Source organism: Medicago truncatula, chromosome 8, assembly GCF_003473485.1.
Source record: "Medicago truncatula cultivar Jemalong A17 chromosome 8, MtrunA17r5.0-ANR, whole genome shotgun sequence".
Classification (NCBI taxonomy): domain Eukaryota; kingdom Viridiplantae; phylum Streptophyta; class Magnoliopsida; order Fabales; family Fabaceae; genus Medicago; species Medicago truncatula.
In genome coordinates this window covers 41,350,204-41,375,265 of record NC_053049.1, presented here as the reverse complement: position 1 = coordinate 41,375,265, position 25,062 = coordinate 41,350,204, and the positions used below count along the sequence as shown (strand labels likewise).

The 25,062-nt window shown below is 32.8% G+C and overlaps 3 protein-coding genes across 3 annotated transcripts; 2 read left to right on the top strand and 1 right to left on the bottom strand.

Annotated features, from left to right (window-relative positions):
• Nucleotides 1–5,668: 5,668 nt before the first annotated feature.
• On the top strand, nucleotides 5,669–10,772 carry LOC25501823 (actin-related protein 3). The gene is made up of 9 exons (XM_013591255.3): nucleotides 5,669–6,039; nucleotides 6,238–6,697; nucleotides 7,143–7,289; nucleotides 7,683–7,775; nucleotides 8,012–8,131; nucleotides 8,695–8,805; nucleotides 9,128–9,253; nucleotides 9,803–9,901; nucleotides 10,096–10,772. The coding sequence occupies exons 1-9, from the start codon at nucleotides 5,990–5,992 to the stop codon at nucleotides 10,174–10,176; spliced, it is 1,287 nt and encodes a 428-aa protein (XP_013446709.1). The 5' UTR covers nucleotides 5,669–5,989; the 3' UTR covers nucleotides 10,177–10,772.
• A 5,535-nt stretch (nucleotides 10,773–16,307) lies between these two features.
• On the bottom strand, nucleotides 16,308–16,625 carry LOC25501821 (anther-specific protein BCP1). The gene has a single exon (XM_013591253.1). The coding sequence runs from the start codon at nucleotides 16,623–16,625 to the stop codon at nucleotides 16,308–16,310; it is 318 nt and encodes a 105-aa protein (XP_013446707.1).
• Nucleotides 16,626–20,172: 3,547 nt separating this feature from the next.
• On the top strand, nucleotides 20,173–20,999 carry LOC25501820 (photosystem II core complex proteins psbY, chloroplastic). Its single transcript, XM_013591252.3, has one exon. It carries the CDS (start codon nucleotides 20,273–20,275, stop codon nucleotides 20,879–20,881), a length of 609 nt encoding a protein of 202 aa, XP_013446706.1. The 5' UTR covers nucleotides 20,173–20,272; the 3' UTR covers nucleotides 20,882–20,999.
• Nucleotides 21,000–25,062: the final 4,063 nt, after the last annotated feature.

Sequence of the window (25,062 nt, the reverse complement as noted above, 5' to 3'; positions counted from 1 at the left end):
GGTGTGAATTACTCAAAGTATAATTAATTCTATAACAGATTGTAAAAGGATGATTACCCTTTTTTATAAAATTCGAGTTTTCCAACTTATAATGAAAAACTATAGATTAATCTAGATGTTTATCTTTTAGGGATATCCCATTTGTAAATTTATATCAAATTTTATTTTTCCATATTTTAAATTACATTTTACTTGTGCAATTTTTGCTTGTCTTTTGTCTAAAATCGTAGAGTCTTCTAGCGCTATTTCTAGAGGTGAATCAATACCTTTCATAAAGGTACTTTTGATTAAAATTTGAATAGTTGATATATGAATATAACCAATTTTGCTTTTTTCTTTTTCAGAAAATGTTTCAATTCTTTTTTCAATTTGAGTTTTATGTATGGTAGTTATGACTATATTTCCTTGAGTGTTTTCAATTGAAATTGCTTCTTCTCCTATCATTATTCCAAATTTCAAAATATTTTTTCTTGAGAAAAATTCTTTGAATTTATTAAACTTTCTTTTGAAATTTTCTTCAGCAGTTAAAGATAAATCTGCTTCTTCTATATTATTATCTATTATGTCATCAACATAATAACTAGATGTTCCTTCAAAGTATGAAACCTCAGTCATATTCTATAATGTTTATTATGTCAATACTATGATACTGAAAAGTAAATTTTGAATTTAATAAAGATATATTCATACCTGATTTGATCTTCTTTGAGATTTTGTTGATATTTTTGGTTTCGTTGTAGCTAGATATAATCTTCGAATGATTATATTTTGTAAGGGTGGGACTAACTTTCTCTAATTCTACGTTGTATAATTCTGAAATTAAGTTTAGCATGTTGTAGGTTGTAGTTATGAGAATTTGAGAATTAGGTTTTGAAGTTGTAATTGGTTGTTAATAGAGTAAATAATTCGTTGAATTTGGTAGAAGTGATGTTCAGATCATGAGTTATTTTTAGTGCAATGTTTTATATGGTTTTGAGTGCCTTAACATGTATAGAAATGGTTAGAAAAGTTTTTGGATCAAATTTGGGCATAGGGAAGTTAAAATTGGGAAAACGGGGTATTATTATATCTAACTACAACGAAACCAAAAATATCAACAAAATCTCAAAGAAGATCAAATCAGGTATGAATATATCTTTATTAAATTCAAAATTTACTTTTCAGTATCATAGTATTGACATAATAAACAACAAAGAATATGACCGAGGTTTCATACTTTGAAGGAACATCTAGTTATTATGCTAATGACATAATAGATAATAAGATAGAAAAATCAGATTTATCTTTAACTGCTGAAGAAAATTTTAAAAGAAAGTTTAATAAATTCAAAGAATTTTTCTCAAGAAAAAATATTTTGAAATTTGGAATAATGATAGAAGAAGAAGCAATTTCAATTGAAAATACTCAAGGAAATATATTCATATCTACCATACAAAAAACTCAAATTGAAAAAAGAATTGAAACATTTTCTGAAAAAGAAAAAAGCAAAAGTGGTTATATTCATATATCAACTATTCAAATTTTAATCAAAAGTACCTTTATGAAAGGTATTGATTCACCTCTAGAAATAACCCTAGAAGACTCTAGGATTTTAGACAAAAGACAAGCAACAATTGCACAAGTAAAGTGTAATTTAAAATATGGAAAAATAAAGATCTAGATAGATCTATAGTTTTTCATTATAAGTTGGAAAACTCGAATTTTATGAAAAAGGGTAATCATCCTTTTACAATATGTTATAGAATTAATTATTCTTTAAGTAATTCACACCATAGCATAGAATTTATAGGAAAAAATACAATTCATATTGATGAATTATTTACACCTTTAATTACCCTAAAGTCACCTATATTTAGAAATTTAGCAAGAAATAGTTTTTCCTTGATAGAAGCTGAGAAATATATATTTGAAGAAACAGAAAAACCAGCCTTAGAGTAACACCACCCAAAAGAGATTTTGAAATCTCAGAACAAAAAGAGATAAATAAATTACAAAGCTCAAGTTGTCTCTACAACTCGAAAAACTAGACAAAAGAATTTAAATTTTTCTATAGAAAAAGTCTTCCGCACTCTGCTAAAACTCTGGTATCAAAGAAAATCTCGTTTCTAAAAAAAATAAAAAAAATTAAAATAAAATAAAATCTTATGACGTCAGTTAACATTTTAACCGACTTAAAATGTCATGGGTACAAATACCCACCATAGTGAGATGGGTAACAAAGAATTTCCCTTTTTTAATTGTTATAATGTAATAACATCATTGTAACTTTGTTATACACAATATTTTTGGTTACAAACATAGTTATATTAATGTTGTAACGTTAAAATTAAAAAAAAAAAAAAACATTATTATAAACATTATTGTAACCTTTTTTTTTTTGAAAGAAAACATTATTGTAACTATGTTATTTGTTTTTTTTTTTTTTTTGGTTAAGTAGCCTAGTGGCTAGAGCTCACACAATTTAATTGTGGAGAAGTGGGGTGTCCGGGGTTCGAACGCCGGCCCCTGCATATAATATGCAATATCCCTATCAACTAAGTTAAGCTCACGGGATTAACTATGTTATTTGTTATATGGGCACTAATGTTAAATGAATATTTTTTTTTTATCAATCAAATAAATATTATTAAACTAATCAGGATGCATTCTCAATATTATATTATTATTGGGTTATCCTTAAAAACAAAAGAATATTCGTTTTAAATCTATTATTATTGTACGTATTATAGATCTTCATCTCTCGATTTTCCTAAAACATGCTTATGATAATTTTAACTTTTTTTAATCATCACCCAGTTTTTCTAAAATGGTTTTTTTTTTATAGATTTTTAATTATGTATGATCTGTCATTAATGGACATAAAAGGTACCCTCGGATGTAAAAGGTACCCGGCCTAAAAGATATTAACAATATCTTTTGTAAATACTCAGTTTTTGTAAATTGTGCTTTGTGTATGTTTTAGGTGATTCCGCCCACTTCTTGAGTTTATTGGACATCTCGCGGTTGAATATTGTCCCAGTCTTACAAATTTGATTCCTTCATATGCTTCTTTTAATTGCTTAATATATTTGGAGATTACCAACTGCAATGGACTGACAAGTTTAATTATTTCTTCTATGGGGAGAAGTCTTGGCAAACTTGAAGTGAAGAAGGTGAAATTATGAATCTCTCGAGCAAGCATTCTCAAATAGTTATTTACATGCTTATTTTTAACTAGTTCTATCACTTTGTCAACATCAATTTCGTCGTTTATGGGAACATCTTTTACGTTCTGATGAGCAATGAGTCCTTCGCATTTGTAATGTGAAGCCTTTCGAGATGAGACTTGTCGTTTAAGTCACAAATGAAGGGTGGTTCAATGAAGGGTTAACGACTAGAAATAAATAAATTGTGGTGTTATTGCGTTGGAAGAGGTATGATGATTTTATTTTATATATGTTAGAGATTTAATTGTATCTAAATATATATTTAATATGATATTCATAATTTCATAAAATCTGAGTTAATATGATTTGGAAAATATGAAGACAGCATGCCATTGTCAACCGGATATGATGGAGAGTTTGATGGTAAGAAAATGTGAAAATATTGTGGTGGATTTTCATTCTTCAACGCAAAATGCATTTTGTATTTTGGTGTGGTACGGGGTTACGAATTGTACCTTAATAGAAAAAATATTTAAATTGACTTTAGGTATATGAAAACAAACACATTAATATGACTTTAGAAAAAATATTTTGTTTTTTTTCTAATCATGCAGGAATTAATAATTTGAAAAATATTAATATGATTATACTGTTCCAACAATGAGATAATCTTTAGGGAAATTAAAGATCTGAAACAAAAAGGGATTAATGAATATGGTAAAGAGACAAAGAGGAGTTAACAGAGACACAAAATAAACACATGCAGATAAAATACACAAAATAGAGAAGATCAGTAAGAATAGCAGAACCTAAAAATACCAAATCAATCATTTCCTTTGGCTCGTTGGCTTGCAAATCGGCCTATCTGATCTCCAAAATCATTACCAAACAAGTTTGACAAGCGTATTGCACCCTGAGAAAACAACAAAACGAAACATCAATAATCATGAGCAAGAAGATAGCCCGTTCAAAAAAAAAAAAAAGAAGCAATTATTGTACCTTCAAAACAGGAATGGACGCAACACATTAGGAAGGGGCGCAGATTTGATAAGCATGAAAAATCGATCTGTTTATTTTGCTTTGCATAAGAAACTGGCTGTTCATTGCATATTTACCAAAGCTATTATAAACATTATGGCCGATTTGTTTTGTTCAAGAAAATAGGAGATTAGGTGTGATATGGTCGATATTTTTCAACAAAAAAATAGGGTTAATAGGGAAATAGGAGATTAGATCCGATTTGTTTCAACAAAAAATAGGGTTAAACAAATCAGAATTAAGCATTAGGGTTAAAACAATAAATTTAATCAATATGATTTATGTTAAAATTAGGGCAAAAATAAACTTTTGGATTAATTTTATAGATAAGAAGATTTATTCTTTTCCTGTATTAGCTAAAAGAAAAATACCCATACAAACAAAATTATTTATTTTTAACCAAAATAACGGCATGATAGCCCCACCCCCACCCCCTATATTCTTCTAAACTAAAAAGTGATAATTCCTAAATTCTCAATAAACCATGTAAAACGTGATGAGACAGGAAATTTGGATTACTTTATTTCAAACATGACAGTGTGTTGAGAATTATGCTCCACTTGATGAAAAATAACAAATACTTCTTATGTTCTAAATTACTTCCTCCGGTCACTATTATAAACAAAAATGATTCATTCATAAAATATTTTATTTGGTCAATAACATAGACGAAATACATCATTTAATGAATGAACCTAAAAAATTGATTTTTTACTTATAATAGTGATCTGAGGAAGTACACGTCATTTTAACAAATTTTATTTGTTTTAAATTATATGTCACTTTACAATATCAAGGAATATTAATATTTATTTCTCTATTATACCATTTACTATTTATTTTACTTTATCTTTTTTCCAATTATTTTAATTTATATTTTTCATACAATTAATAAAAAATATTTTTGTAAAACAAGTCACAATTACTCTTTTTTATACAACATTAGCTACATTTTTTTTAATAAATGTAAATTTGTTAAAGTGCGTATAATTTAGAACAAAAAGACTAACTAATAAGCTAACTTGACAACTAATTTAGTTATCGATCATGAGTTAAATTTATAATGTTCGACGAAATTAATAGTTGAATTAACATAGCTTAGTTAGCAGAGACATGCATCGTTATATGTAGGGGTTGGGGTTCGAACCCTCAGACATCCCACTTATTTACTTTAAAAAAGGTAAATTATAGCTACTAGACTATCTGAAAAAAAAAAAAAAAACATAAAAATATATTCTTAATTATTATTTAATCTTTCAATGAATAATTTTCATGTTTGGTGGGTCTGAAATCTGAAAGTGATGATCTACTCAGGTGAAGCTAGAAATCACACGGCCTATAATCAAAAGAACCCCACCCATTTTTGTACCCTCCAAATTAACCTGCCGTCAATACCGAAAAAGAAAGGTTTGGTTGTCCTGTTGGTCTTTACGGACAGACAAACACAAAAAAATAACATTAAAAAAGGAAATAATAATAACAACAATAATAAAAGAAGAAGAGACATAACAGAAAGAAAGTAAGATCCATTGAGAAGGAAAGGAAAGTATATTTAGAAAAACAAAACAGAGTTTTATGATTCATTTCTCAAATTAATGTTGAATTTATTATCATAGTTGAAAACAAAAACTATGGGTAGTTATAGTGACACCAACAACCACTATCTTACGTTAACTCGCTCCTTTCACTTTCGATCAAAGTCTTCTTCTTCACGACCATGATCCTCTGCCTAAATCTCTCTACTGGATCTGAATTACACTCTCACAGATCCATTTCCGATTTTTACCGTTTTTTTTATATTTCTAATGGACCCAGCTGCTTCTCGTCCTGCTGTTGTCATCGACAATGGCTCCGGGTACCTTTTCTCACTCCATTTCTAATTACCCAATTGGGTTTACTTTCCTTTTTTCTTACTTTCAAAATTGCACACTATGTGTTTGTTGAAATGCCTGAATGGGATATTTTTTTAGCTTTTTGATTGAATTTGTGTGTGATATTTGATATATCCGAATTGGGTTTGTGTTGAATTTGTAAAAATGTGTTTTTGTTGCAGGTATACGAAAATGGGCTTTGCTGGTAATGTTGAACCTTGTTTTATTGTTCCGAGTGTGGTTGCGATTAACGAGTCGTTTTTGAATCAATCGAGAAGTTCTTCTAAAGGAAATTGGATTGCACAACATAATGCTGGGGTTATGGCTGATCTTGATTTCTTTATTGGAGATGACGCGCTTTCTAAGTCTCGATCTAGTAGTACTTATAATCTTACCTACCCGATTAAGCATGGTCAAGTTGAAAATTGGGATGCCATGGAGCGGTTCTGGCAGCAGTGTATATTCAATTATTTGAGGTGTGATCCTGAGGATCATTATTTTCTTTTGACCGAGAGTCCGTTGACGGCACCTGAAAGTCGTGAGTATACCGGGGAAATTATGTTTGAGACTTTTAATGTGCCTGGACTTTACATTGCTGTGAATTCTGTGCTCGCTCTCGCTGCTGGCTACACTACGTCTAAGGTGTGTAATTTATTCTAGTAAAAAAGATTTTGTATTATTATGATAGGATATTATGACATTGTCTGATTTATGAAACCTTGCCTAGTGGGAAGATCTTTTTGGCTGTGGTATTATGTTTGATAGAATCGGAATAATGGAATGGGCTGTGATTTTATTTATTTAAACTTGTGGTAAATCTTCTGTACAACTTGCTAGCCTAAACACAAAATGCATAGGATATCTTGCTTGAAACCGAAACTGAATCACTTTGTTTAGTAAGACCAAGTTGCGCTGGTTTTGCAATATTATAAGCATATGGGATATTTTATCATCTGATGAATATAGAATGTTACGTTGGTTTAGCATATTGGCTTGTAAACATGAAAAGAGTACCATAGGAGCTTTCAAGAAATATATTATTGTTTTTTTTTTTGAATATTTTAGGCTGATCTAGAATTCTTTTTAGTGTGAGATGACAGGAGTCGTAGTTGATATTGGAGATGGGGCTACACATGTTGTCCCAGTTGCGGATGGTTACGTTATTGGAAGTAGCATTAAATCAGTTCCTATTGCTGGAAAGGATGTTACTCTTTTCGTCCAGCAGCTAATGCGGGTAGGTAATCCTTGTATAAAATAAGAAGGTTATTGTGCCACTACTTGTTCCTTATTTTTAAAATCTGTGACTGTATACTTGTTAACGTTTAAGGTTCTCACAAATTACTAGTTTTAGTTAGACTTGATAGTGAAAGTTTGAAACCATGCATGGGTAAATGCTAATCATGGATGAACGGGGTTTGATCTATTTATGATAACATTGTTGTCGTTACTTAGTTGATAAGTAGAAGTGATTCAAGTGAAGTTTACTTATTCCATGATTTTGGATCTTATTCATACATTTTGCCATATTAAGTTTTGGTACTGACCAAGGTTGTAATATTAAATTCTTGATCTGCAAGTTGCTAATCCAGATTCATGAACTGTCTCATGTTTATATTGATTTATGCAGGAAAGAGGAGAGAATATACCACCAGAAGACTCATTCGAAGTGGCTCGGAAAGTGAAGGAAATGCATTGCTACACCTGCTCTGACATAGTTAAGGTTGTCTTGAGTTCATTGCTTATATTGCTTGGTATAATCATTTAAGGAGTTTGTGGTGTGATGCTGTCAATAATTTTGTTTCTTTCCTTTTTGTTAATCCGAACATTTTTTGTTGAATGTCTAAACTTTCTCACCACGTTAATTTGATTTCTTTTTTAATGAATTAAGGGACGTAAAGTTATCTATTGGATTTATTTGATAACCTTCTTTTATAATAATTGCTCAATTTCTCTCAGGAATATAATAAGCATGACAAAGAACCAGCCAAGTATATCAAGCAATGGAGAGGCGTTAAACCAAAGACTGGGGCTCCATATTCTTGTGATATTGGCTATGAACGCTTTCTTGGCCCTGAGGTTTGTTCTTTGGCTCTTTGTACTTTCTCTATCATCCATACTACATCTCTCAGATAGTTCTGGATTATAATACCGGAGCTTGAGTCGTGAACTGATGAATTAAATAAACATAAACCGGATTGCTTCCCATTTTCTGTCATGAATAAGCACCTTTATTAGTGGGGACTATGCAAAAAAATGGTACTATTCATTTTGACTTGCCCTTATATCTTCTGGTTTTAAGGTCAAAATTTTGTTGTTTTTCCTTTTTGGGTTATCAACGATTTCTAAATCCTGATAGGGGATGGGAAAGGGACGCTTAGTTGCAGGCAATGCACATCCGGGTTGGAATTGGAACCTGGGATCACTGATCAAGTAGTCTCCTAAGAGATTTGATGATCCCAATTAGCTATTGATCTCGGTACTTCTTAAGTTTGTTCTTTCATCTACTAAAGAAATCATGAAAATGTAGTATCCCTTGGTGTAATTGTTGAGCTTATAGAATTACATACAGATTTAGGTCATTGCATCAATAGGATTGGTGATTTAAAGATTCCCACATGTTTACCCTATTACTTTTGCAGGTTTTCTTTAATCCTGAGATATATAGCAGCGACTTCACCACTCCTTTGCCAGTTGTAATAGACAAGTGCATTCAGTCTGCGCCAATTGACACAAGGAGATCATTATATAAGGTGAAGCACCTCATCCCAATTTAATTGGTGACATTTTGCATAAGATATGCTCTGAAAGTACCTACTTTGGATGCCTCAATATTTCAATACGCTGTTTTAAAATGATATGCTTAAAATTTTAAATTTTAGTGAGTAATCAGATCCACCTTGATGTTTGAGAACTTGGAAATCTCAATCTTTGGTGAAGTGCATTTTCTGTTGTTGGCCCAGAGGCTATCAGTCGGAAGACCAGCCCAGATCTTTGATTTATGATCCCTCCGCTTTACATGTTCTTAATGATTGACCTCTTTACCACTTGCCCATTTTGTCTTTTTCATTTCAGAATATAGTGTTGTCAGGAGGATCAACAATGTTCAAGGATTTTCACAGGAGATTACAACGTGATATAAAGAAAATAGTGGATGCTCGTGTCCTTGCAGCCGAAGCGCGCCTAAATGGAGAGATAAAAGTGAGAGTTAACAGATACTTTTACTTAAACTGATGATCACATGAAAAGTTCTTGTATAAACCTTGTTTGCAATAGCTAAGCTATATGGAATAAAACCTGTCAACCATTGACACATCATTATTTTATATTATGTAATTACATAAATCTTCATTCCACATGATTTAAAATAATGAGGTGTTAGTTGTTGATTGATTCGGTTTACTTTACTTAACTCATGTATTCAACGTCTAGACAAGTCTTCCTCCACATGCACACATGTTTGGAAGAAGTTCTCACATTGGCAGTGTTTGTGAACTATGAAGCACGGATACGTACATGGACACCAGACATGACACGGACACTGACATGCGGGCACCGCTAATAATCTGAGAAAATCACATAATTCAGTGTAATTATGTGTCGGTGTGGGACACGACACGTGTCTACCGGGACACGTCTAATCCGAGGAGTGCCCGTGCTTCATAGTTTGTGAAAAGCCTGGCAGCTATACATATATTGGTTTGATCTGGCACTTACTCTTTTTTTCTTTTCACTTCTTGGATTCCACAGTCACATCCAGTGGAGGTCAATGTACTCAGCCATCCTATCCAAAGATTTGCGGTTTGGTTTGGTGGATCAGTGCTTGCATCAACACCTGAATTTTTTACGGTATGCTTTTTTCTCTTACCTTTTTCTGGGTTATGACTTGTTATTACCATGTCTAAAAATCAAAATAATAATCTCTCGAATGATTTGCCCATTGTTGGAGCTCATTAACCACTTGAGCCCATCACTTGGTTGTTTCCATCCATTCTTGGTGCAGAGCTAATGTGTGTTTATAATTTCTGGCTCGCGATGTGCAGGCTTGTCATACAAAGGCAGAATACGAAGAATATGGAGCAAGCATTTGCCGCACAAATCCTGTTTTTAAGGGGATGTATTAAAGCAAAGATGAATTAGCTGATCACGGATGCAGTCTCTTCTCTTGATATAAAAAAAGAAATTATGGTCTGGTTATTTTGATCCTCGTTTCATCTCACGGTCTCTCTTCCAATCTTCCAGGGTAGCAGAAGTGTAAAATATGTATATTCAGTGAAAAAATGTTTTTCCAGTTTTAATTCTTGCAGTTCTTCCTAGGAAGCCAATTTCAAGTCATCATGTGGTTAATATGGTTGCCAGCAGGTCCAGATGGTACCTATTGGTAGATAGAATTTGATTTTTGACAAAATGTTGGCTGAGCTGAATGGCAATTTTTAGTGTTCAGCTTAGAGTTTGGTAATGTTCTGCATTTTTTCATTTGTTGTTGGGACTGATATAACATTAAGTACTTTTCTAGGCAGGAGATTAAATTCGTTGGGATTGAATTGTAATAATAATAAGCACTAGTGCAAGTTTTGTGTTTTTTTGTTGTTGAAGAAAAGTGCAAGTTTTGTGTAAATGTTAATCACATAATTTTTGCATTTTTAGGTATGTAATGCACACTTCAGGACTATTGATGATTTGAGATAGAGAAATGCTATGGTCACTCGCTCAAACACTATCCCACAAACACTCCATGTGTATGGCGCCAAATTTCTAATTTTTCAACTCCTTACTTGTTTACCAGTTTTCAAATTAGGGGAATATTTAAATAGTTTATTTTATTTTATTTTTTAAATATATTTATAACTGGCATCTCAAAAGTCATATCTGCAAAGTGCAAACGGTTGCACTTGTACCTTTGTCTTTTTTAATTTTGTCAATATGAAGGTTTTGCAATATAATTTTGTAGCATCTTCACACCATAGAAATATACCGCAAATCAGACTTGTCATCTTCAATTAGATTTTCTTTTTAAATAATAAACAAAGCATTTATTGTTAACAAAAAAGGCTGCCATGATCACACTAACAGCTTCCATCATTCTTTTGAATTTTTCGTGTAATTTCAATTTTTTTCTGGGCTGTATCGATGGGTGGATAAAATCTACAATGGTGGTGACTCATTGGGGGAACTTCAGGCTTCGCCGTACACAAAAAATTCCGCTGGCGGAGGAATCCATTAAAGTAAATCAAGAACCACAACAATGGAAAAAAGTTGTTCACTCGTCTTCCATTAATTCCACTCCAACTTCATCCCGTGGTCTTCCTCATAGTCATCCCCACCGCCTTCCTCTTCTTTTCCCATGACTACCCCATTGTCTTCTTCCAGTGCACCATCGACAACCACTTCCTCCTCACCGTACTCTCCTCCCTCCTGCCGTTGCTCTTGTCTTCACCGGTGTTTGGTTCAATGTTAATTCTTGTTGGAGCCCTTGTTGTTTCTAGGTGAAGTGTCAAAACACGGGGGGCGAAAATGACGAGGTGTCAAAAAGTACAGAATAAAAAAGAATGTTGAAACAATCTCAATCTGTTGTGCCGTTAGTAGACAAGAGGTTGAGAAAGAAGGGGACACGGTACTATGCATTGAGAAAATGTTTAAGAGAGAATGTGTAAGCAAGTGTCCCTAACATTGCTCTTTGAGATATATATTGTCCAACATTTTAATACACTTTTTGGTCTTATATTTAAGGAAAAAAAAAAGTACATCCCTTAAGAAAGTTTATTAATTGCATTTACAAGTGATAATTTTTTTTGATGACTAATGAACTTGTGAACATGCCAATTTTACGACTGTATCAAAAGTTGAAAAGATAAATATAAATTATTCAAGAATAAATTATACCTCCAATTTTACGTCCCGATGTTGTTTTTTCTACATTTTCAACAGGCTTGGTATATATTCAAGCTTCCATCTCACGTCAACGTTCATCCCAAACATGTACTTGGTTTTTCTAAATCCAATCCTCAAACATTATACATACAAAATTCTTAACTTTTACTATAATTTCTACCATCTTTTTATTAATGTTTAAGAGATTTATTTTTCTTGTCAAAGTAAAAGAATAAGCTAGTACTAGTTTAAAAGAATAATTGTTTCTCCACAAGTCAGCAATCTCAACAATTTATATAGTGTTGTATATGGTGATTATGTAAAATTGAACAACAATTATTATGACAAACACATTACATAACTCCTCTCAAAATGACAAACAACAACACATTTCATATAATGAGTTGTTAGTCTGTTTCAAAATCAGACTTTGGTGTATGTAATGATTACATTACATATCCCCTAAAAAAAATTACGAGTGATCAGGACAAAGTTATGAAATACATAACTAAGTAGTGATCATACATATATATGATGATATTATATATAATCAAAAGTAGAAGAAGCCAGCGACTGCAGCAGTTGCAGCTGTTCCTGCGACGGCAGAGAAGTAGATGCTAGAGGCGGCACTAGGTGGGGGCGCAGTAGCATCAAAGGCACCTGGAGGCACAGGTCCACCAAGGGGTCCCGCCACAATACCGCCACTTGCTGAAGGAGGATCCCCGCTTCTAGTTCCAACAAGATATTCATCGCCGTCATCTTCAATAGGTGCTGGTGCATCTGCAGCATAGGTAAGGCCAATCATGGCCAACATTACAAGGGCCAGAATAACAACATGCCTTGAACGTGCCATGATTTATTTGTGTTTGCGTTTGCGTTTACGTTTACGTTTGTGTTTGTGTTTGTGTTTTTTGTTTACGCTGTTGTTGATGTTATAAAGGAATGTTGGTGGGTTGGAGTATTCGTAGGAAAGGGTTCATAATATACATAAAATTATTACAGTTCAAAGGTATTCCAAAACATGAGGAAAATCATTGGTATCAAACACTCTTACACCTCACATTTTAACTATTTATGGAAGTATACATCAACAATATATGGTTATAGTTAGTTTTTTTGCTAGAAATGCTTATGGTTAGTTATAGTCAGAAATTTGCTCAAAATAAAAAATTTGGGTTTTCTTGTTGTTGTCTAAAGAGGGAATAGACTGGTTAGATCTAAATTTCAGCATTCGATTCAATTATTTAAGATCCAAGCCAAATGAAATGCATTTACTTAAATTAAACGACATTTGTAACAAAAAAAAAAAAACTAAAAATTCTATTCTGAGTAAAAATATTTGGATCCTCTACAAACCTAATGATACAACATATCGTAGATTGAGGCGGAAAAAAGTTGGCTTGAGCTAGACTTTATAATCGTCGAGTATAGTATGATAAAAATTTGAAGTAATTTGTTACTTGTCATAAACTTATTATGGTCAATACAATATACAATAATTTCTTTTACCCTTTTAAATCCAGAAATTACAGTAATTTCTTTTACTTGTCATAAGCTTGAAATTTGTAGATGCAGGTTCTGATCTGCAGCTCTGACCAGGTGATATTTTTGGTCAATATACAGTATCACTTGCATATCATCTGCTTAGTGAGGTCCAAGAAAGCAATACGAGTGCAGTTCGGGAAAGAATTTGGAAACTTGCAGCCTCAGAACGAGTTAAATATTTCACTTGGCAGCTGTTACATGGTAGGTTGCTTACCAATTACCACAAGAGTAGAATGCATCTTGGTGATGCTCTTTGTATGAAGTGTAAAGGTACAGTGGAAACGTCGCTGCACGCACTCCATGACTGTCCGAATGCTATGTCTGTTTGGTTTAATATTGTTCCATGTCTGCAAAGGAATTAGTTTTTTTGCTGTTAATTTGCAGCAATGTGCAATGGTTAATTTGAATGAAATTTTGGATAACAAGAAAATGGTGAGTTGGAGCGCTTTCTGATTAACACCATGCCACTCTTTAAGGGCATGGAGAAACAACGAAAACCATGATGATGATTACAACATACCTGAAAATGCATGGAAAAAGAATCAAGGAAGCTGCAAATAATTACTTTCAAGCAATGGAAATAAGGTGCATAGAGTGTGGTGGTTTCCGCCTCATGAGGGGTGGGAGAAGTTAAACACTGATGGTACTTGTAAAAAGGGTTCATTGGCAAGGTGTGGTGGTTTGATTTGTGATTCTATGGGTAGTTGGGTGTGTGGTTTCTTTAGAAGTTTGGGTATTTGTAATGCTTTTGTGGCGGAATTATGGGGTGTCTTAGAGGGTTTAAATCTCACAAGTCGGAAAGGTTTTCTGGCCGTAGAGTTATGTGTCGATTCGGAAGTGGTGATTAAAAGCTTACAACCGTAGAGTTATGTGTCGATTCGGAAGTGGTGATTAAAAGCTTACAAAGGGCTACCAGTGTCACAATGGCAGTGTGAATGCAATAGGCGGAAGGATTATTAAAAATATTAATCATCTCTTGGAGATGAATTGGAATGTTCATATTTGTCACTCGTATCGATCGTGAGACTAACAAATGCGTGGATGGATGCTTTAGCCAATCTTTGATGTGTTGCGGGTGGTGAGATTGCCAGAATTTGATGTTTGTCCGATCGAGCTTTCTCGGTTGATTAGTGATAATGTTAAAGGAGTCTCTACTCCTCGTTTAATTTCTTGTTAGTTTTTCTTTTTTGGACATTGGCCCTTTTATATCCCTAAAAAATATCCTCATGACCCTTAAAATTTTGACGACGTAATTCATGTCTCTTGCAAAATGAATTTGTAAACATGCCAATTTCACAAGAATATCAAAAATTGAAAAAATAAATCTAAATTTAATTCAAGAATAAATTGGGAATAACTATATTTGTTATTGAGTTTTGCTTATATTTAAAACAAATTATTTTGATGTTATAGCCGTGCTTGGTAAGAAAGGCTTGTGACCCTCTATGATGCATACATGTTCAGTACCAGGTATTGATCCTGGTGTTGGTACAAAAGTGTGACAAATTTTAAAAATCAAACGTACACGTACATTAATATAAAATATTTGGAGTAAATTACTGTTGCCGTATATTAATTTACGTCGTCCTTACCAACTGAGCTAATGTCACGACGTAAAAACATATGTTTGAAAGAAAGTAATTCAATTGTGATAAAATTAGTATAATAATATTCATATATTTTAATTATGTGTGTAACTTCACTTCTATGTTTTAGAGATTTTTTTTTTTCCTTCCTCCACGGCCTCCACTAATCGATACCGGTACTTGACCATTTTAAAAATACCCATACTTCAAATTTGTGATCTGAATGGGGATATTAAAGTGTTAGAAGACCCTTTGATGTGTGCCATTATTTTAATTTTTTGGTTTTTATCAACGAAATCGGGGAGAGTAACAACTAATTGGAGCAAGTTTTGTTGTATTTTTAGGGACAAGTTTTGTTGTTAAAGAATCAAAATATGCAAGTCTTTATAAATAATGTTTTTATTTACATTTGTGTTTGTATGGACCTAAATCTCATTTAAGTTCAACTTAATCAAATGTACATATCACGATTTCAATACTGTTTGGTTATGCGTCTAATCTCTAAATCTTGCGTCCCATTGTTGTTTCCTCTGCACTTTTACGAAGCTAGATATTCAAGCTTCCATCTTACTTGCACCACGACCTTCATCCCGCCGCCAGAATATAACAAGTTCTTAACTTTTGTGATATATACCATTTTTAATAGGTTTAATTGCACTTTTGGACCCCTATCTTTTCAAAAGTTATGGTTATGGACCCCTAACTAATTTAAATACAAAACAACCTCCTATGTTTTGATTCTTTGGCAGTTTTGGACCCCCAAGGCAAAAAAAAATAAAAAAAATGACACGTGGCACCTCACTTAGGATGCCACGTCAGCGTTGACCGAGTCAACAATGGATTGGGGGTCCAAAACTGCCAAAGAATCAAAACATAGGGGGCTGTTTTGTATTTAAATTAGTTAGGGGTCCATAACCGCAACTTTTAAAAAAATAGGGGTCCAAAAGTACAATTAAGCCTTTTTAATAACGTTCAAGATGTTTTAATTCTCTTGTCAAAGTACACTAATAATAATTGTTTCTCCATAATTCAATAATCTCAACAATTTATATATATGGTGACTAAATTTGGTCACCAAGCTTAATCTAAAATTGAACAACAATTATTATGACAAACACATCATAACCAGACTTTGATTTATGTAATGATTACATTATATATCCACTAAGAAAATAACACGAGTGATCAAGACAAAGTTAAGAAATACATAACTAAGTAGTGATCATGCATATACATGATGATGATATATATAATCAAAAGTAGAAGAAGCCAGCGATTGAAGCAGTTACAACTGTTCCTGCGATGGAGGAGATGTAGATGGTAGAGGCGGCACTAGGTGCGGGTGCAATATTATCAAAGGTACCTGCATGCACGGGTCCTCCAATTGGTCCCGCCACAATATTGATGCCGTTTGCTGAAGGAGGATCCCCCTTTCTAGTTCCAACAAGATATTCGTCGTCATCTTCTAGAAAGTCACTCTCAGCAGGTGCTGGTGCATCTGCAGCATAGGCAAGGCCAATCATGGCTAACATTACAAGGGCTAGAATAACAACATGCCTTGAATGTGCCATGATTTATTTGTGTTTGTGTTTGTGCTTTTTTGTTTACGTTGCTGTTGATGTTATAAAGAAATGTTGGTGGATTGGAGTAGTCGTAGGAAATGATTGATAATATACATAAAATTATAATAGTTCAAAGGGATTCCGAAGTGTGAGGAAAGTCGTTGGTATCAAACATTCTTACACCTCTAATTTTGATTATTTATAGTTGTTTTTTTTTTTGGTAGAAATAGTTATGGTTAGTTATAGTGAGAAATTTGCTCAAAATAAAATTTGGGTCTTCATGTTATTATCTAAATTTCTTTGATTTATTTATTTAAGATCCATACCCAACTTAATTCATCTTTCTACTTAAATTTAGCGACCTATGGTTGCAACACAACTAATTTTTTTATTCTATTTTCATTTTGGGTAAATGAAAGATTTGTGCTAGACTTTAACAATTTTTTTGCAGATATATTTAGACCATTATAAAAAACTTCATCGATAAAAATAAGCTTAATACATCATTTGGTCCCTTAATTTATTTTTGATTTTCACTTTGATCCCTTAACTATAAAGTGTCTCAATTTGGTCCCATAAATCTTTTGCCGTTTATTATATTGGTCCTCTCTGTTAGTTTTTAACATCAAAAGTCTAAGGTGAACCATATTTAAAGGTGGTTCACTATAGACCATATTAAATTTTTTAATTTTAACCATTTGATTTTTTCTTTAAAAGAGGACCTTTGAATTATGTAAAGTCTATTGTTATGTAAAGTCTATTGTACTTTACTGTGAACCACTAACACCTAATATTTTTCTCACTTTCTTCATCTTCATCACATTCATCAATACTACCCAGAAAAGAAAAAAAAAAAACCAGGAGCACAAAACTTCATATCAAAAACTCAAACTAAAACAACAATAAACTTCATCAAATTAAAACACATAAACCTTCAAATAGAATTAAAACACAAATTCTTTTTCTCTACAAATTAAACCCAAATTAAAAGAAAAGGATTGGGATGGTGAAAGACACGTCAACTTGCTTCTCTTCTCCCATTTCCAGTTTCCAATTCTAAAATATACACTAAATCTTCTTCTCAAATTTTCACCATCACATAACCACCATCAATTGAATCTGAATTCCTTCTCATGTTCTTCCTTTAGACTCTAAATCTGAATTCAAAGAGAAAAAGGGTATAGGAGGGTCAAAGAGAAAAAAGATTGAATTTGGGAATGATTATGGTTCTGGGTAGTAATTTTTTTTTTTTAAGAATGTTAAGGAAAATGAAATTAAGATGACCATGAGTCTAGTTCAGGCTACCGTTGCTCTAGATCTAAGAATTTTGAAACTATAGCATGCTTCAGATTAACAAGTGATTGTATATGTCTATGTATCATGTTCATTTTTTGGAACTGCAAATGCTGTACTGTCGTATTCAATTCAATTTTGAGGTCTTTTAATTCAATTATTTTTATATACATATATGTTGCTATTGTATATGGCTGTGAATTTCGATTGAGTTTATTTTGGTTTGTAGGGTTATAAAGGTTAAACATTTTGATTACTGATATAAGAAGAAGAAAACAAGAGAGAAGACCCTTTGTAATCTTTTTGCAACCTTGTCACTTCTTTTTTAAATGAATCTAGGTTTTTATTTGTGTGAATTGATGTTGAATCTGAGGTTTTCTTGTTCTTTTTCTGGTATATTGTGTGAATATTGATGAATTTTGTATGAATATGAAGAAGTGGTGGAAGGAAGAAGATGAAGAGAGGGAAAAAAATTATGTGGTGATGGTTCACTGTTGTATATATTGGACATGCAATCGAATGGTTGAAATCATATCAGAAATGTTATACATTAAAAAACTAACGGAGAGGACCAAAATAGTAAACGGCAGAAGATTTATGGGAACAAATTGAGACACTTTATAGTTAGAGGACCAAAATGAAATCCAAAAATAAGTTAAAGAACCAAAAGCATGTATTAAGCCATAAAAATAAGTTCAAAATTTGATTTTCAAGCCCATATTTTAGTTACTTTTACCTCAAACTTTTAGCGATTAAAAAATTCATATTTAATTTATCTAAGAGTAAAAAAAAGTTAAAATTTTAGTGAATAAGTTTTTTATATTCTAAACAGTGCAAAAAATTAGTGAATTTTTTTAGACTTAAAGATAAATAAACAAATTTTATTTTAGCAAGGGACGAAGATTGCATGCAATTTTTTTTTGAGGGGGGCATGCAACTTTTTTGTATGGACCAAAAAAACTATTAAAATTAGGTAGGGATTAACTTAAAAGATGCAATTTTTGAAGGAACTAAAAATATATTTAACCTTATATTTAATTGTCTATTTCATATTAACATCTTTAATTAAATAATTTGATCTATAGATTTACTAACTAACATACCAATAAATTTAAGCTCTAGATTGATATTTAACATAAAATTTTAAAGAATTTTACTCTATATGTAATCATTTTTTAATTCTATTTTACAACAATATATTTTAATAGCCAAACATTAATATCGATAAATATGCTTAAATTATGGAAAATGTTAAAGCATTTTTAATTAAACACAAACTACAAAATCAAATATAATAATATAGAAATAAAAAAAAATATTATTCACATTTACTTAATTATACCTCAAAGACTTCTTTAGGTACACATAACATAATGTTTTTAGCTCAATAGACTTAATGTTGACTATTTAAAAAAATGGACTAGATCTAGGACAAACATAAACTAGACCGTAAATTTCATATCGGTCTCACCTATTTCTACCATAGATATAACCTATTAGGTTAAGAGCAATAAAAAGTTCTTACACCTAATCTAACAAGGAATTCACCAACAAAAAAAAAAAAAAAACTTAATCTAATATGTTGTGTTACTTAGATATAAAAGTTGAACATTGTGTCCAACGCAATATAAAGTACGTATGAGATGTGTGAGGTGAAAGAACCAAGGGAGAGAAAAAAAATATAAAAATAAAAAACTATATATACGTACAATGTTATGTTAGATTTTATGTGAGAGTAATCTAAGACAATCCCAAACAGGGGGGACTTAACTCATTAAAACTTGGGATCCAATAGATAACTCAATTAGAGAGAAAATTTGAAAGATGATGCTTGTGGTACGGGAACTCAACTAAGCACTCTCTTTCTCTTTTTGTCATTCCCATGACTTTTTTTTTTTTATCAATGTTAAACTATTAAAATGTAATGATATGTAGTTATGAATAGATGATATAAAATTATTCGTAAAATCCATTTATAATATTTTTTAAAGATGTTGAATTGAAAAGATGGAGTATTTGTTAGACACTATTATGAAAAATTATAGTAAATGAGTGATATCCATTTTGGAACTAATGGAGAGGTTGATTAGCAACTAATGAAATAACATAACATAATGCATTTTAGGAAGCACACGTAAGTGAAGTGATAAGAAATGCACCAAAAATATGAGGTCAAAATCTCATACCAATCACACTATTGTGATAAGAAAATAATCTACAAACTACAATCCCATTGGTCCTTATTTCTCAAAGTTCACTTTACCAAATATACTTCCAAACCCAAAATTCCAACCACCACTTAGAGTCACTTTCTCTCATTGCTCCTCAGCTCCAAAATTCAAACACCATTCACATTCTCATCAATGGCATCAACCATCATTGCAATGACCATGATCAACGCAAAGTCCTTGAACACTACTAGTTCACCAAAGTTCCACAACCCAACTAAGCTCATTACAAACCCCACTTCCCTCATTTCCCTCAAGAACCTTCTTCCAAAGAAAATTCCCACAACAGAAAACATTAAACTATCAACATCCATAGCAGGAACAGCACTAGCAGGGGCAATATTCTCAACACTCTCAACCTGTGATGCAGCTTTTGCAGCACAACAAATAGCTGAAATAGCAGAAGGATCATCAGACAACCGTGGTTTAGCACTTTTGTTACCATTAATTCCAGCCATAGCTTGGGTTCTGTACAACATTCTTCAACCAGCACTTAACCAAATCAACCGTATGCGTAACGATAAAGGAGTTATAATTGGTTTAGGTCTTGGGGGTGGGTTAGCAGCTTCAGGGTTTGTATCAACACAAGATGCAATTGCTAGTGAAATGACTGCAATTGCTGAAGCTGCTGGTAGTGATAACAGGGGTCAGCTTCTGTTGTTTGTGGTAACACCAGCTATTCTTTGGGTTCTTTATAATATTTTGCAGCCTGCTCTTAACCAAATCAACAGAATGAGACAGTGAAACTTTTTAAAAAAATAAAATTTAGTTTTTGTTTTGTTGTTGTTATGGGATATATAAACCATTCATTTCTCTTGTAACATGTATATTTTTAATGCTATATAAATCATTCTGTTGTTTGTGTTTTTTTGTCTTTCTGAATATATATTCTGTTAGGAATTAGTTAAGATTGTTAAAATTGGTTAGCATTTAGTTTGCTAGTTAAGAATCACTCCAGTTCCTGCAGTATGCACATCTTGATTTCATTATGCTAACTATGACATGATAAATGCAAAATCAAAATGTGTTCATTAAGTATCAAGTTATGTTTAGTAAATTTGTTGACTTTACTATAAGTAGTTGTAGAAATAGAACATTGACATTGAGGGGGCTGTTACAGAATATGTATTCTGTTAAGGAATTTGTTTAGCTTGTTAAAGTTAGATAGCATTTAGTTTGGTAGTTAATTGCTCTATACTATATAGAGATCTTACTGTTTTTTATTTTTTATTTTTTTAATATGATTCCATTTGGATCTAAATCTCTCTCAAAGCTTTCCAAGCTTCTTTCTTAATTTCCTCCAAAATTCTACCACTTTCTAGACACATTAGGGTAGTATATAAGATGATGCACCCTTGTAAAAGGAGGTGAGAGATACATTCCATAGAATAATTGATCAAGTGAGGGAGTTGTCATTTTCCTTAGACTTATTTTTGCTGCTGCTTTCGGCTTGATCGATCATAGTGATAGGATTGAACTTAGTGAGAATGTAGGAGACATTGTTCTGAACCTAGAAAAATCTAGCGTACATATGTTCATCTTTACTTTCTGGGATCTTCAATATCTCTGAACGTTTTGGGTTTGTTTCATCGTTTCTATTTCAGTCCGATTTTAATGTGTTCTCAAGTTATGTTTAATTATTCATCTAGTGTTTTTTTTTTTGTTGAAGAATTATTCATCTATAGTGTTTAATAACAAAAAAATGTCCAGGTACGAAGATTATTTTATTAGAAATATAACGCATGAATCTAACTTGTGCAACTTCTTTTTATGAATTTGGAGTTCTTTGATATATCTAACTTTATACTAGAGACTAGAGTCATCAACCAAATTGATATGTAAAGCTTGCACTTCATAAGTCAATCTTTCTTAAGGCATCATATGGATGGCTAGTTTCTGATATTTAGAGAATATATAATTGTCATTTAGCTCATTATTAGAAATTAAATAAATATCACGTTCACAAATTTACTTAAACGTCATATTTATTTAGAGAAAATTATATTGGATGTTTTTAAATTACATTTGTGTTGGTATGGACGCAAATATCATTTACGTGCAACTTAATCATTTTTTTGGATACAAACATCATAATCAAATTTACGTATCAGGATGATTTCGATCCCGTTTGTTTATGCATCTAATCTCTAAATTTGTGAGTCTAGGAGGTCGAATTGTCCTTCTAAATTCCGTTTTAAATGCCATTCCTATATTCTACCTATCTTTCTTGAAGATTCCGGCTAAGGTGCTTAAGATGGTGGTCCGTATCCAAAGAGAGTTCCTTTGGGGAGGAGCAAGAGGTGGCCGAAAAATTAGTTGGGTAGAATGGAGGAAGGTGTGTCATCCTAGAAGTAAAGGAGGCTTAGGTGTTAGGGATGTTAAGGCGGTGAATTTGAGTCTTTTGGCAAAGTGGAAGTGGCGCCTCCTACATGAGGACCAATCACTTTGGAAGAGGGTGTTGGTGGAAAAATATGGTGATCATGTTGGTGGTTTGGCACCGCGGGAGGGTGCTAGGTGGCCGAGGTTCTCTTCGTTATGGTGGAAGAACCTTATGGCTTTGGAGGATGGGGTGGGCGAGAAATGGTTCTCAAATAGGGTGATGAGAAGAATTGGTGATGGAAGGAATACTAGTTTTTGGGAGGATAGGTGGATTGGGGAAGAGCCTTTGTATAAGATATACCCGAGACTTTTTGCGCTTTCTTCACAAAAGGAGGCGAAAGTGGCGGATGTGGGGTTGCTTTTAGGGGGGATGAATGATTGGAATCTTACTTGGAGACGTCAACCTTTCCTTTGGGAGAGTAATCTAATTAATAATTTGTTGGCTTTTTTGGAGGGTGTTACTTTGGGGAATGAAGTGGATAAGTGGGCGTGGCTTCCGGATGATGGAGGGATTTTTTCGGTTAAGTCTACCTATATGGTGTTGGAATCTATTATGCTCGTTGAGGAAGTTGGTGCGCAGGAAGAGGGAGTTTTCTCATTACTTTGGAGGAGTCCGGCTCCATCCAAAGTGGTGGCATTCTCATGGACTTTACTTCTTGATCGGATACCGACGAGAGCTAATCTTGCAATTCGTCACATTTTAGACCCGGAGTCGTCTCTAAATTGTGTTTTGTGTGATAGAGGTGTGGAGACATCTACACATCTATTCTTGCATTGTGATGTGTCTTTGTTGATTTGGCGTGGAGTTTTGAATTGGCTAGACATTAATTTTGTAACTCCGCATAACCTGTTTGTGCAATTTGATTGTTGGAATAGTGAGGTGAGTTCCAAAAGACTCAAAAAAGGGGTTTGGATGATTTGGCATGCAACAATTTGGACGATTTGGAAGGAAGAAATGCGAGGATTTTTAAGAATCAAGCGAAGGATGTGGATGAGATTGTGGAGGAAATCAAAGTTATATCTTGGTTTTGGGTGTTGAGTAGACTTAAGATAGCTTCCTTCCTCTTTTATGAGTGGACTTGGAATCCTAGAGAATGTCTTAATAGAAGATGAAGCCGGCTGTCTTTTTTGGATCTGCTATAGGCATCTGCCATGTCTGTTTTCAGCTGTTATGGATGGGGTTTTTTGCGCAGCAGTTCTGTTTATCGGGAGGGGTTTCTGTGCTTAGGTGTTTTCTTTGGTTTTGCATATGTTTCATGCCAATGTACAGCTGCTGTGCTGATTGTTTTGTCCATTTTAACAATCTGCCTTTTGCACATCTTGTGCTAGGCTCTTTTCTATATATAATATGCTGATTCAAAAAAATAAAATAAAGTGGAGGCATACGCTGCTGTTAAGTTTGCAGATGCGTGTCTTCGTGCATTGAAAGGAGAGGCTGATATCATTCAATGTGCAGACGTTGATTCACAGGTAGGTATAAAAGTCCTGCTTTCCATAAAAGAATGTCTTAGATCCTCTTCCTTGTCATAGTTTTAACAGATTGTAATAGTATTTGGTTTTTCTGCTCGAAGTTGAAGCTTGAATAAGTACTTTTTCTTAAGGACTAACAAAGTCTGTCGTAGGTAACTGAATTGCCATTCTTTGCATCAATAGTACGACTTGGCCGTAACGGAGTTGAGGAATTTCTTCCTCTTGGTCCCCTAAGTGATTATGAGAGGTATGCAGCCAGTAACTTGTTGAACAAACAAATTTTCTATCGATATAGGTAAAAATGAAGCATTAGACTTATATACATGTATCTACTTATATTTCAATAGGGCAAGTTTGGAAAAGGCTAAGAAAGAGTTATCAACAAGCGTGGAGAAGGGAGTTTCCTTATATGAGTAATGCTATATCTAGCTAATTAATATTTCGGGAGACTTCATCAAGCATCTATTGGGGTTAAACATTACTCAAAGGCAACCCAATTTTATCAACACATTTTGTCACCATGATATTAGTACGAAGTTTCCACTATCGTTTAACCATGACTAATCTTTGTCAGAAAATCTATAGAACACATAAGGTGGATTCTCCCCTTCCAACCAGATTTTTTCCATTTGTATGAGTCGGAAGTCAAACCTCAGACAAATACATAAAAGGCTAAAGTTTATGGTCACTTGAACAAATCTACTGTTAGTATTTTATTGACACTTTAACAAAATTCTCTCGATAAGTTTGTGGAAAAAAAAATGGTTATACATAGTATTTTCCAATTTGTATTGTGCATGGTATAATATCTAATCGGCCTGTGTCTAATCTAGGGCTCAGCTTCTGTTATTTGTGGTTGCACCAGCTATTCTTTGGGTTCTTTATAATATTTTGCAGCCTGCTCTTAACCAAATCAACAGAATGAGACGGTGAAACTTTTTCTTATATATAAAAAATAAAATTTATTTTTTGTTTTGTTGTTGTTATGGGATATATAAATCATTCATATTTCTTGTAACATGTATATTTTCAATGCTATATAAATCATTCTGTTGTCTGTGTTTTTTTATCTTTCT

Coding starts and splice junctions, on each gene's coding strand:
- LOC25501823 (XM_013591255.3), top strand. CDS start 5,990: ATGGACCCAGCTGCTTCTCGTCCTGCTGTTGTCATCGACAATGGCTCC. Junction 7,290..7,682: donor TCGTCCAGCAGCTAATGCGG/GTAGGTAATCCT, acceptor TGATTTATGCAG/GAAAGAGGAGAGAATATACC. Junction 8,132..8,694: donor AACGCTTTCTTGGCCCTGAG/GTTTGTTCTTTG, acceptor TTACTTTTGCAG/GTTTTCTTTAATCCTGAGAT.
- LOC25501821 (XM_013591253.1), bottom strand. CDS start 16,625: ATGGCACATTCAAGGCATGTTGTTATTCTAGCCCTTGTAATGTTAGCC.
- LOC25501820 (XM_013591252.3), top strand. CDS start 20,273: ATGGCATCAACCATCATTGCAATGACCATGATCAACGCAAAGTCCTTG.